General features: G+C 49.4%; 2 protein-coding genes across 2 annotated transcripts in view; both read right to left on the bottom strand.

Annotated features, from left to right (window-relative positions):
• The window catches only part of LOC124044378 (microtubule-actin cross-linking factor 1-like), a 288,208-nt gene that overhangs the window by 52,425 nt on the left and 221,656 nt on the right, over positions 1-14,127 (bottom strand).
• On the bottom strand, positions 3,611-9,408 carry LOC124043573. The gene has a single exon (XM_046362288.1). It carries the CDS (start codon positions 6,999-7,001, stop codon positions 4,077-4,079), a length of 2,925 nt encoding a protein of 974 aa, XP_046218244.1. The 5' UTR covers positions 7,002-9,408; the 3' UTR covers positions 3,611-4,076.

The raw sequence follows: 14,127 nt of genomic DNA, 5'->3' as shown, positions 1-14,127 counted from the left end.
TCTCAGTACTTTGCTCCGTCCATCTTTTCCTCGATCCTGACTAGTCTCCCAGTCCCTGCCGCTGAAAAACATCCTCACAGCATGATGCTGCCAACACCATGCTTCACCATAGGGATTGTGCCAGGTTTCCTTCAGATGTGATGCTTGGTACTCAGGCCAAAGAGTTTAATCTTGGTTTCATCAGACCAGATAATCTTGTTTCTCATGGTCGGAGAGTCCTTTAGGTGCCTTTTGGCAAACTCCAACAGGCTGTCATGTGCCTTTTACTGGGGAGTAGCTTCCATCTGGCCACGATCATAAAGGCCTGATTGGTGGAGTGCTGCAGAGATGGTTGTCCTTCTAAAAGGTGCTCCCATCAGGTTCTTGGTCACCTCCCTGACCAAAGCCCTTCTCCCCAATTGCTCACTTCTTCCATTTACGAATGATGGAGGCCACTGTGTGCTTGGGAACCTTCAATGCTGCAGAAATGTTTTGTCTCGGCGCTCAACGGACAATTCCTTCGACCTCTTGGCTTGGTTTTTGCTCTGACAACTGTGGGACCTTATATAGACAGGTGTGTGCCTTTCCAAATCATGTCCAATCAATTGGATTTACCACAGATGGACTCCAGTCAAGTTGTAGAAACATCAAGGATGATAAATGGAAACAGGATGCATCCAGAGTTCAATTTCCTGTCTCATAGCACAGGTTCCAAATACTTACGTAAATAAGGTATTTCAGTTTCTAAAAAAACCTGTTGTCACTTTGCCATTATGGGGTATTGTGTGTAGATTGATTTTAGAGTAAGGCTGTAATGTAACAAAATGTGGAAAAAGGGAAGAGATCTGACACCCTCTGAATGCACTGTATATGGATGAGGTATTAAAAGCCAGGCACATTTAACAATTAGAACAGTTTAACAGTTAGTCCTCTCAGACAGGCACAAATCAGACAGGTGTCTTGTACACCATGATATAGATATATATTTTTTGCTACTGCTCAACTAAAGCGACCAAAATATTGACCGGTCGACTAAAAGGGGTCAGCTCTAGTGTTGTGTACACTACCGGTCAAAGGTTTTAGAACAACTACTCAATCATGGGTTTTTCTTTATTTTTACTATTTTCTACATTGTAGAATAAACTATGAAATACCACATATGTAGTAACCAAAAAGTGTATATATTTTATATTTCAGGTTCTTCATATAGCCTTTGCCTTGATGACAGCTTTGCACACTCTTCTGATTGACCCTACCAGGTTAGCCCTCCTAATCATTTTACCAGGGCCTTATCTTTGAGTACTACCAGGTATTGAGCCATACAGCTATTTCTTCCCTCAGAGTGCTTTCTCTTGCACCAAAATGGCCGCCATTTCCATAGAAAAAAAAACATGAATTACAATCTACGGTCGCTTGTATATTTGGTTTCCTGTCCAAAGTGGCCTTTGGCATTGAAGAGGGCGTGACTGGCCATAGCTGAGAGGTCTTCGGCTCAGATAGACCCTGGCACTCCCTTATCTTCTATTTATATTCCCCCCCCGACAACTTCGTACAGTGTTTGTGTGTTACTGGCAACAGCAACTCTCCCTCCATAGATCCCTAGTGTTTACTTCTCACTTCCTTATCTCTGGAACACTGCCATCGGACTGTGGGGGGAGAGAGAAGTGTAGAGAGAGAAAGGGGAAAATGTGTGGAGAGAGAAAAAGAGAGAAAAAGAGGATAAGGGTGAGGGGAAGACGAGGGAGAAGAGAGAGAAGAGGGGGTGAAAGAGTAGAGAGAGGGGGAGGCATGGGGGGAATTTTATGGTTGGGAGATTGCCACCCTGCCAACGGACAGTGATTTTCTTTTCCCCTCAGAAACCTCCTTGTACTACAGTAGACGGTAACTCTAATCCTCTCCAGTCAAATCCAGGCTGACAGGACAGGGCATCTGATTGCATTTAGGAGGGCCAGAGAGACCGTGACTACGCATAAACCACACATACTAAATGAGATGAAGCCCACAGGCACACACCCATAGTAAATGAGATGTGGACGACCAGCCAGCCAGGACCAGGCCCCACTGTGTGTAGCTGATGGAGTCAATCATTTAATAATAAATAAAAACCCAGGAGTCCATCGGAAGTTAATCAGGCAGGCCATCAGGCAGGCAGAGGCAAGGACGCCCCAGACAGACAGACAGACAGACAGTGTGAAGCAGAGAAGGCCCTAGTTTAGGCATGACAGCCAGTCAAACACACTGGCCCAGAAATACATACCCACATAAATACACACAGATAAACAGTACAGGGAGAGAACTGAATTGAAGCACACTATGTGGTGGTGAGGACTTGCAAACACGAAAGCAAGAGGTAAGAGACGGTAAAGGCTCAAACAAATACTAGTCATTTACTCACACACCCACCCACCCACCCACCCACCCACCCACCCACCCACCCACACACCCACCCACACACACCACACACACACACACACACACACACACACACACACACACACCGGGGGAGTCGGAAGAGAATGGAAAAGTACACTGTGAGGATATGTAGATCAGGAGGAACGGAAGTCACACAGAGACTTTGATCCAGGCAAACAACGACTAGCCCAATGAAAAGTCCGTGAAAGGGTGCCGACTGTGTGCTTAAACAGCCAAATTCAGACTTGAACTGCTCAATGGAACCACATGGTGTTGAAATATAAATCCCCACTCTCTTATAAACAGTTTAGAATTATATCGAATAAAGTCATCACAACCAATGTCCGAAAATGTCAAAAGAAGTCACAAGTCTCACTGCATGCACGAATACCGGCCCTTCAAAACATACACAAGTTCCATCGAAACAGATGGAAGTGCTTACTTCAAAGCCCGTGATCAAGGTGAACGTACACAAGCATGTGAGGTGCCTAAACACCCCTACTGTTGGGCCATTTGAAACAGATGAGTCTAGCTGCTATTTAGAGTCAATGCAAACAACACATAGCGGTTTATAAGCCATACGCTTAAATAGTGCCAACACCGCACTTTACATCAAAGTAGAAGCACATGATATTCTCTAAACGCAATGTTCTGTTTCAAATACATTTCTCAAACATGCTCCCTCGTACACAATCGTATACACACAGACAGCCTGAGGGTACTTTCCATTAAATGGACAGACCCCTCCTTGTGCATCGTATTGCAATCATTTACAGTCTAACTACAGCAGTACAACAAGCTATGTGGCCCCAGCCCCCTTTTCCACTGCATTTTCCAAGCAGTGTCTATATCAACCGAATGCCTTTGCAATACTGAAATGAATTGAGAGCCACTGTGATCACACTGCCTCCTATAGCCCTATAACATATTAATATTAAGAACATGCTAAGACCAATCAGAATGAAGACGAGGACAGTGCTGAGAAGAGGGGTTTAGACTGAGAACTTGTACCAAGTACATAAACACCACCTTACCCTGAAACGTAGCCTACCAAGCCAGTTTCTGTCTGACTGGATCTTGACCATTGATTATTAACCTCAATTAAAGACGGATGGAAGACTGTTATACCTCCACCTGGGTCTCTATGTCGGGGCAGGGTGAAGGAGCTCCTCCCTGCCCTGTGGTCACTGGCCCTGATGGGGTCTCACAGTCCGACCCTTCAGTCTCTGTTGTGGCAACTGGGGCCCTCTGATCCTCCAACTGGCCCTCCCTGAAAAGCCCCTGGAGTAACCCAGATTCCAGCTCTTCCCACTCCCTGTTGGTACAAGGGGGGGTCCAAGGCCGAGCCGTCAGACTCCCAGTCACTGTCCCCGGTCATGGACCCAAGGACAAAGTCCACTCCCGACTGGGTACTCTCAGAGTACGAGTCTCCATAGTCCAGCTCCTGGGCGTCCTCGCATGCGGAACCGCCGTCGGACACCTGGGGGAGCCGCTCCGGGGCGGCCAAGTAAACAAAGCTGTCGGAGCAAAGGAAGGCCCCATTGTCTGGCTCAGGGCAGGGTTTGGGGACAGGGCTGGGGCTGGGGGGTGTTGAGGATTCCAGCGGGGAGGGGGGGCAGTCCTGAGGGAACGGGGGTGGCACGGAGACCGCCAGGTAAACAAAACTGTCAGTGGCCACAAAAGCGTCAGAGTTTTTGCTGTCCAGGCCTGGCCCTCTTGGCTCGTGCTTGACGGGGGACAGTGGTAAGGGTGAAGGGGGGGCAGAGTCTCTTTGTTGAGCAGGGGGAGTGTGAACGAGGGAGAGTGTCTTCAAGAGCTTTGGGGGTGCTTGTGGACCTCTGGTCCATGTCTTGCCCAGACATGTTCAGAGAAGATACCTTATCTGTGGGGACAGAGCAGTTCCAAGTGTCTGATGACGCAAGTGTCATCCCCTCAGTGACAGAGGTTGTCTCCTTAGCAATGTCACTAATCTCTGAAGAGAACAGCTCCGCTTGACAGGAAGTTAGTACATCAACATCCTCTGCAGCACTAACCCTCATTTCTCCATCTGAGTGGGTCGACCCAGGGGACCCACTGTCCCAACTAGGCTCAGGTTGCTCACATGCACTCCAGTCTGGCGCCCTCTCCTTCGCCTCCTCCACCTCCTGCTCTTCCCTTTTGGCATAAGGGTTCTGTGGGCTGGGGGATGGAGGAGGTGGGAAGGCCGTGTGGAGGCACAACCCTGTTTCCTCGCGCACCTCCTCGACCTCTTGAACCGATGACGAACCGCTGTCCAGTTCCCACTCGCTCTCAGCGGGCGGCTCGTGTTCACAGTCGTTCTGAGTGGTGTCGGACCAAGCAGTTCTGTCCGGCTGGGACATGTGGACCCCGCTTGAGTCAGACTCAGGGAGATGTCCGCAGACCGAGTCCATCTCGGGCGTCTCGGGAAAACTCTGCTCTTCTTCGCCTTCATCATCAATTACACATTGCTCTTCATCAATATGATATTGTTCACCTTCAACGAGAACCTGGTGGAGGTCATAACAGAGTTGTGCTTCCTCCAGGTCGGTGTGTTCAGATGTCTGTAGTTGGACCTGGTCCATGTGTTCAGGACTAGGTGGTGGTGAAACTGAGAAGGGGTTTTCCAACCGGGGCTCAGCGCAATCAGTCTCTGTCCTTTGATCGATATACATAGGCGCAGTTTCCACAAGACAAACACAGGCATCAGTGGCTTCCTCCTGCTCCTCCTCTTCCTCCTCCTCCTCCTCCTCCTCCTCTACACTGGCTAGGGTGTTGGGCTCTGTTGCCTCACTAGATTCAGGGTCCACAGAACTCTCCCCTCCCTCCTCCTCTAAACATTGTCTCTCCAGCTCTAGGAAAAGGTCATCTGAGCCGGCCCCTGAGCTGGGGCAGGGGGAGGCACTTGGGGCCCTAGGCCCACCAAAACCTGTCGGAGGGGTCAGAAGGGGCCAATGTCCAGAAGACTCTGATTGCTGGGGTTCCCAGCCCTCTCCAGAGTCCCCCTCCCAACATCGGTCCATTATCTCCCTATTCTCCAGCTTCAGCATTGCCTCCCACTCCCTCTCCTCCTCTTCTTCAATTTCTCCTTTCTTATCCGCCACTTCTCCCCCCTCTCTTGTCCCTTCTTCCTCCCCTTTTCCTTCTTCCTCCATGTCCACTTCTTCCTCCTCCAGCTCCTGTAAGATCCTGCGTTCATCCTCCTCGAATTTGAGCTCAGAGGCGGTTCGTTGCCGGAGCTCACCATTAGGGGGAGCCCAGCCCAAAAGTCCCACTTCACCCTCCTCCTGGCTGAGGCAGGGAATGAGTGGCAGCCCTCCATGGACCAGCCCCTCCTCTTCCTGGAGGAAAGGTGAGGGGGGGTCCAGTAGGTAGAATGACTCCTCGTCCATGTCACTGTCCTCTCCCAATAAGGGTGGCAGGGGGGGCAGGACGGGGAAGAGGTGGCGCATGCCCCCGTGGGACCGCTTTCCCCCTCTCATACTTCGGGGCCAGGTGCGTGCTTTGGTCGGGGGGTAGAACACAGGTTTCGGTGGAGCCAACTGGGGTAGGAGAGGGGCTTTGTCCAGGTCTTGTTCTAGGAGAGGAGAGTCCGTCTCTCTTTCAGAGTCAGAAGCCTTGGCCGCTTCAGGGCTCTCCTCGGTAATTATCTTGATACCAGCTTTGGGAGATACAGCCGGGCGCCTATGATGCTTGTCCTTTTTGTTGTCCAGCTGGGCGGTAGCATTGGGACTCTGCTGTGGGGTGCCCCCAGAGCCCTGGTGGGGATGGGTAGGTACCTGCACCGATGGTTGTTCTTTTGAGGGGGAGGGTAGTGCATGTGTTTGCTTGTGTTGTTTTTGGAGCAGGGGGTGAAGTTGTTTTTGCCTGCTGACAGGGTGCTGTTGGAGGGGGGGAATGGGACTCAGTGTCAACGAAGGGGAGGATGAGACAGTGTGTGGAGGACCCCCGGACGACACAAAGGAAGGTGAGTAAGGAGGTAAGGGGGGTGTGGAGGTGAGGGTTGGTGGCGGAAGTAGAGAAAGTGGAATCGCAGGACCGGACAGACGCTTCTCAGCACTTTCCCCAGGAGAAAACTCAAGCCTCTCTGCAAACTCTGGGTAACTGGGGGGCATAAACGCCTTCCAGGAGCGACGATTAGGGTTGTCTTTCTTATCGCCACCCTGGTGGCGCCTTTTTACTGCGGCTGCCCCACAGGAGGCAGAGGACAAGGGTGTGATGGGTAAACCAGAACCACCGCAACTTCCAGGTGGTGACATGCTCTGGGGATCGCCGGTTAGCTTGAGGGCATCAAAGATCACCCTTTCGTCCAGTCTTTTAACTCCGGCATCAGCGTGCGCCCTTGACACAAAGACGCTCCCTAAGTCAGCCCCGATGGTGCCGTTGCTGGAGAGGGTGCTGGCCTCTCCGCCGCCGTTGGAGCCCAGGGTGCTGCGCGAGGGCTGGCTGAGCTTGGAGGAGCCCTGGTCGATCTGCTCGTTGATGCGCATGGTGTCGTAGATGGAACGCTGGGGGACATAGCAGTCCTCGATGTAGGCCTCATCCTCGTCCCCCTTCCCCAGGCATCGGGGGTTTTGCCTCAGGCAGTCCGGCCGGCTCAGGGGCTTTCCCATTCCTCAGCTGCCACTGGGGGAGATACCCTGACGGCCTGCAGTGGTCCTTTATAGGGGCAGGGTGGCCCCCCTCGGGGACGGGGCCAATAAGTATTCCACAGAAAACAATGGGGAAAATACCTTAATGGGTGGGTTGAAAATAGTTCAGTCGCTCAACCATTCCCGGTCCAATCCACAATCCCAAACATGAATCCGCTTCAATGACCAAAATGTCAAAAGGTTTGCAATCTACATTACAAGTCCATAGGTCCACATCAATGTCACCTCAATAGCAGTGCAGCAGGCTATTCCGGCACTATCTGAAATGCAGGGGAGCATCAGTGAGTGAGTGTCCTGCATGCAGATGCTCCTCTCCTCCGGCAGCATATTAATGAGCACTGCTCATTTGGAAGGTTATCAGGAAGGAGGCAGGGGCGGTCTCGTAGAGGTCCAAAGTCCAGAACGAGGTGAGTGCCGTGGAGATAACAACCCTTTGTTCCATTTGACTTTAACTCCCCCCTCACACACACAGTCGTTCAACTCCCTACTCCTTTCCCACTCTTCAACTCCGTCCTTCCCTTCCTGCTCTCCTCGCTCTGCCACAACAGGATAAGCAGCAGAGAAGGGTTGAGCAACGGTCTCAGTGAGAAGCAGCCAAAGAAGTGTGTAAAGTCTCCTTTTAAGGTGAGAAATCCACTACTCCCTCATATAAAAAGAGGTTGTGCAGGGGGTGAGAAATCCACTACTCCCTCATATAAAAAGAGGTTGTGCAGGGGGTGAGAAATCCACTACTCCCTCATATAAAAAGAGGTTGTGCAGGGGGTGAGAAATCCACTACTCCCTCATATAAAAAGAGGTTGTGCAGGGGGTGAGAAATCCACTACTCCATGATATAAAAAGAGGTTGTGCAGGGGGTGAGAAATCCACTACTCCCTGATATAAAAAGAGGTTGTGCAGGGGGTGGGAAATCCACTACTCCCTGATATAAAAAGAGGTTGTGCAGGGGGTGGGAAATCCACTACTCCATGATATAAAAAGAGGTTGTGCAGGGGGTGGCAAATCCACTACTCCATGATATAAAAAGAGGTTGTGCAGGGGGTGGGAAATCCACTACTCCCTGATATAAAAAGAGGTTGTGCAGGGGGTGAGAAATCCACTACTCCATGATATAAAAAGAGGTTGTGCAGGGGGTGGGAAATCCACTACTCCCTGATATAAAAAGAGGTTGTGCAGGGGGTGAGAAATCCACTACTCCCTGATATAAAAAGAGGTGGGAAAGGGAAAAAAGTGCAGATCCAATGAGTTTGTTGATGTTTTCTGTCTTGGTTCAAGTTTGTTGTCAACCCAAAACCATGGGAATGACTTAACAAAAGAGTTGATCCTTTTGAGGGAATCAAAACGGAAGCAAAAAATGTCATACAAAGTAACCGAGCAGTCAATCATCAGCCTGTTTTGGTCCTGTGAGTCCTTGCAGACAGACTAGATTTTCTCTCTCCTTTTTCTCTCTTCCAATCTCATCACAAAGCATGAGTGATGTGTGTCTGAAGGCAGCGGCCCGCTCTGTGCCTGGAATGCTCCTTCATCCCCCTTGCTGACATCATCATTATCCTCATCATCAGCGATAAAAAAAAAGTAAATCCCATCATCCGCCACTCCGCACAAGTCAGTCTTGCAATTCAAAAACCAGAACAAAGAAATCCAGACCTTTTTCCTGTCGTAGACGAGACGCCTGTCTATCATCTCCCACCTTCCATCACGCTGCTCATCCACAGCTCCAGTCAAGAAGAGACAGTAAGTTCAGAGCGGAGGCTGAATCCGGGAGGGGGTGAGAGGGGTCGTTAGGGAGAGATGGTAGGTGGGTTAGGGGGGGTGAGCCCAGTCCAGCCAGGCAGAGCTGCTGTGAGTCGTGGGACTGTATCCAGAGGGCAGAGACCCAGACAGTCCGAGACCCAGTCTGAGCGCTGCCTCCGACTCTGCCTTGCAGGCGTTCTCTCTCCCAGACAATCCCCGGACACTCTCCTTCTTTCTCTCTCCACTTCTCTATTTTTTTTTTTAGAGAGCTCCGTTGATGAGAGAAACAACAAAGCGCCACGCAATCCCAATTCTTCCTCTGTTTTTGTGTGTAGCAGGCAGGCTTCCTTGCTTTCTTTCTGTCGCTCAGTCTCTCTGTTCTCAGGCCACTACACAGACTGAAATGGTTTGCAGCTGCTAAAAAAAAAAAAAAAAAAACACAATTTTTCCTCTCTCACTCGCTCACTCAGTCACTCCCCCTTCTCTGTCTCTCTCGCTCACTCACTCACTCACTCGTTTCTTCTGTCTCGACCTCTCTTTCAAACTGTTTTTGTTTAAATCCATTCGGTTTCCTGCTCTGGTATTAAAACACAGGAAGTGCTCCAATCATGCTGGTTTCCTCTCCCGAAAAAAACATGTGAGAGGGGTGGGGGAGTGAGCTTCAGATAGGGAGAGGAAGGAGGGGTGAGTGGAGCCAAAGAGAGAGAGGGGGGGGGGTGTTTCTTTTTAAAAATAAATCACGGGATAACGAGAGAAGATTATCCCACGCTAAGCACCCGGCAAATCATCTTTCCAAATGAACAGATAAATAGACTGAGGATAAAATGAAGACTAACACAGGTGAGGGGGGTTTGTTGCTAGGCAGGGTGGTACTATTTCTCAGTGTTCACAAGCTCAGGAGGAGTGAAAGAGAGACGCTAGTATTGTGAGACTGCTACATTCATCACTGCTTTGTAATCCAGAACTGAATCTCCTGGGCAAATCACCTCCCCCTCAGAGCACAAAAACGCTGTCCGCAAGAGAGGCAAATGATACAGAGAAACAGTGAGCGAGAGAAAGAGAGAAGGAAAGAAAGCGGGAGGGATGGAGGGGAGGGGAGAGCAATGGAGGGGAGGGGAGGGAGAGCGATGGAGGGGAGGGGAGAGCGATGGAGGGGAGGGGAGAGCGATGGAGGGGAGGGGAGAGCGATGGAGGGGAGGGGAGAGCGATGGAGGGGAGGGGAGAGCGATTGAGGGAGGGGAGCTGCTAGCAAGCCAGGAAAAAAAAGAGGCTTATCAATAACGGCTTTTGTATTTTCCAAAATAACCAGTCTATATGCACACAAGGAAGTGGAGCCTCTATCTATCCTATTCCCCCTCTCGTTCCTCTTTTTTCCCAGGTTTCCAAGCAGCCGGTTGCTATTCTCCAGCGTGTCAGTGTAAAACAACATGGAGAAGAGACCCAAAAGTCGTCAATATTCACAATCACAGTCTCCACTTCTGCATTCCGTCTGCCGCTCCAGTGTAACCAGCAAGGAGAGGAGTGTGTGTGTGTGTGTGTGTGTGTGTGTGTGTGTGTGTGTGTGTGTGTGTGTGTGTGTGTGTGTGTGTGTGTGTGTGTGTGTGTGTGTGTGGTGGGGCTCAGGGGCAAAGGAGGCTAGGGGTTACAGAAAAGGGGGCCTCAGGATGCCACACCACAAATCTACGCACACAGTCGGGGGAATCCAGCAAGCATGACAGCAACCCCTGGTACCAGACAAAAGTGGATTATTTTAACCAATGATTTATTTAAACCCTGGATTGCTGATGCTATGTATTGGCCATTGAGTCTTTGAAGCCACCGGTCGGCCATATTGGCTCTCCCCAGTAAGAGCAGTTCTCCATTCCATGAATGTAATTCTTCAGTGTTTCAATTGAATGTAAATATTTTTTGTTGTTGTAGTGGGGACAGTAACATTCGTAATCTCAAATTTACTTTATACTTACAAATTATTATTTTTTGAACGGTGGGGAAGTGCCAAGATGGAGGCACAGTGGCTTCAACCCAGCGCCCCCTATCAGTCATCTAGTGTATATATAAATCATTGATTTTAACCAAGTTTGTTTTTCTCCTTGTATCCCTGATACAGTGCCTGTTGTGGTTCAGATCCTCCTCCTCCACTCGTTCTTCTCTCTTATCCTCCCTTCCCTTTTACAGTTGCTATGACTGTTCGTTTAAAGACCTCTGGCAGAGACAGCAGCCGATGTGAACTCAACTAACGCATGCCTGCCTTCTCCCTCTCGCTCGCTCTGTCGCTCTTTAGTCCACACACATTCTTCACTTGATAGGGGGAGGGAGTTCTCTCTCTCTCTCTCGCTTTCCCTCCCCCCTCTCTCTGTGGTCTAACTGTTGCTGCGAGCCGCCCGTGGCCTGCATGTCAAACACGCTAAATACTCCACTCTTCCTTTTTAACTCCCTCTCCCCCTTTTCCCCTCTCTCACACCCTCTGTCAGTTGTGGTGCAGCTGTCATGGCTGCGTCCAAGGAAAACGTCTTCATAGAAACAAAAGGGGTTTGTCCCTCCTCTGCTCAGCCGCCCCCCCCCCCCCCAAAAGCTTCCTCAGTCTGGCGCGACCTCCTACAATGCCCCCACAGCACAAGCCGCTCCAAATTGAACCGTGCGCACATGTAGGCCAGCTACCAGGAGAGCTGGAACGCCAGTGAGGGGAAATGAGCGAGGGATAGAAAGAAAGAGGGAAGAACACAAGGGGGACACAGGAAACATAATAAAGAAAGAGGGGATAGAAAGAAACATAATAAAGAGGGAAGAACACAAGGGGGACACACATAATAAAGAAAGAGGGGAACACAAGGGGGACACAGGAAACATAATAAAAAGAGGGAAGAACACAAGGGGGAAGAAACATAATAAAGAAAGAGGGAAGAACAAGGGGGAAACATAATAAAGAACAAAGGGGGAGAAACATAATAAAGAAAGGAAGAACACAGGGGGGGAAACATAATAAAGAAAGAGGGAAGAACACAAGGGGGACACAGGAAACATAATAAAGAAAGAGGGGGAAGACACAGGAAACATAATAAAGAAAGAGGGAAGAACACAAGGGGGACACAGGAAACATAATAAAGAAAGAGGGAAGAACACAAGGGGGACACAGGAAACATAATAAAGAAAGAGGGAAGAACACAAGGGGGACACAGGAAACATAATAAAGAAAGAGGGAAGAACACAAGGGGGACACAGGAAACATAATAAAGAAAGAGGGAAGAACACAAGGGGGACACAGGAAACATAATAAAGAAAGAGGGAAGAACACAAGGGGGACACAGGAAACATAATAAAGAAAGAGGGAAGAACACAAAGGGGAAGAACATAATAAAGGGGGACACAGGGGGAAACATAATAAAGAAAGAGGGAAGAACACAAGGGGGACACAGGGGGGACACAGGAAACATAATAAAGAAAGAGGGAAGAACACAAGGGGGACACAGGAAACATAATAAAGAAAGAGGGAAGAACACAAGGGGGACACAGGAAACATAATAAAGAAAGAGGGAAGAACACAAGGGGGACACAGGAAACATAATAAAGAAAGAGGGAAGAACACAAGGGGGACACAGGAAACATAATAAAGAAAGAAAGAACACAAGGGGGACACAGGAAACATAATAAAGAAAGAGGGAAGAACACAAGGGGGACACAGGAAACATAATACATCAATACTATTATCTCTTTTTTACATCCTCTCTGCCGTCTCCATTTAGATTGTGTCGGATTTGATCATTCCATCCTCAACCCCTTTCTTGCAGTCTGTGACCCCCCCCCCCACTCCTCTCCTCTAAATTGTCATTCATCCCCCGTTCATTTGGTCTGTCACGGCTGCTTAAATGAGTCACAGTTCTACCTCAGACAGGAAGAGGGAGGGGCGAGCAGGCCCCAAAATCCCCCGGTGAGCTACACACAGTGGGGACTCAAAGCAATGGAATCCATTAACGTTTAGCCATCAGCCAAAAAGGCCATGCTGTAGGTCTCTAGACTTCATACCATAATGTAGACCGACGGCCGTCTCCGCAACGTCAGTAGAGCCGTTTGGCGATACATGCAGGTGTCTACAGGATACTGACAGTATTGACTTTGTTGTGGCTGGTTTACCCACAAGACAACTCTCCTGTAGAAAGTAAAGTGTGTCCCCTCTCTCTCGCTCCTTTCCCTGCATTTCTCTCCCTCTCCTTTCCCTTTCAACAGAACAATCATATCTCACCATCTATCCATATCGCATCTTTTTAAAGCACTGTTGTCATTCAAGGCAATTTTCTCAATTTCTTCCCCTTTCTCCCTCCCCCTTTCCATCCCCCCTTCCCTTTGCCTCCTCTCTCTTGCCTCCATTGCCTCTGCCCCTTTCTCACACTCGTATCCAGGCAGCAGGGAAGTGCTCTCCCCCTCGCTCTCCCTCTCAGCAGCAGTTTAATTATTAACTAGCAGCGTTGTACCTGAGCGGCTCAATGTGGCCATTGTCTGCCCCCCCCTCTACAGACACAAAGACAAGCATGACAAACCACCCAGCAACTTTAACCAGGCTGCCACAGTACATATAGTGAATAACAGGCTTGTCAATCAAATGAATACTGGGGGTACAATACTTTTAAGTGTTACAGATTGTTTAACTAAAGTCATGTGGCCAAGTGGGCACATATGGTTTCTGAAATGAAGAACTCACACCTTCATACCTGAAAGACGTTGCCAGACTACGGTGTTACGCATCATTAGGGTCGGAATATGGGGCCCGTATGTGAACGTTAAAGTTTTTACCACATCCTAATCATGGTCAAATTAGAGGTCACATTCCTGCTTTGTTCCCAGTTTCTGTGTTTTGCTAATTAAACACACACACACACACACACACAACACACACACACACACACACACACACACACACACACACACACACACACACACACACACACACACGCTTTCTTCCTCTTTCCAAACAACACTTGCTGGGCCCTGCTGTGGCCAGTGAAGAGTGAGTGAGAGGGCCAACTCCACACACACACACTCTCTACTATCCATGGTATCCCACATTCCCAACTCTGTGTGTATACCGACATCACATACATTCTTCTACGCAGATGATTGGGCTTCTTAATATGCCACATGAATGTAGTTGTGTAGGTTACGTAAAGAAGCAGTGTATTTGTTATGGTTGGGCTGGTGAGTGAGGACAGTGGCGATCAGGGATGAGGAGAGATGTGCTGTGTCATGCCCGTCTAATTCACAACAGCTGAGACAATACAGCACCTCCATAGCAGGGAGAGGGAGAAACATGTGACACACACACACACACACACACACACACACACACACACACACACACACACAC

Source organism: Oncorhynchus gorbuscha, linkage group LG09 (genome assembly GCF_021184085.1).
Source record: "Oncorhynchus gorbuscha isolate QuinsamMale2020 ecotype Even-year linkage group LG09, OgorEven_v1.0, whole genome shotgun sequence".
Lineage (NCBI taxonomy): Eukaryota > Metazoa > Chordata > Actinopteri > Salmoniformes > Salmonidae > Oncorhynchus > Oncorhynchus gorbuscha.
Note: the sequence above shows the minus strand (reverse complement) of the source record. Positions and strands in the feature narration are given on the sequence as shown.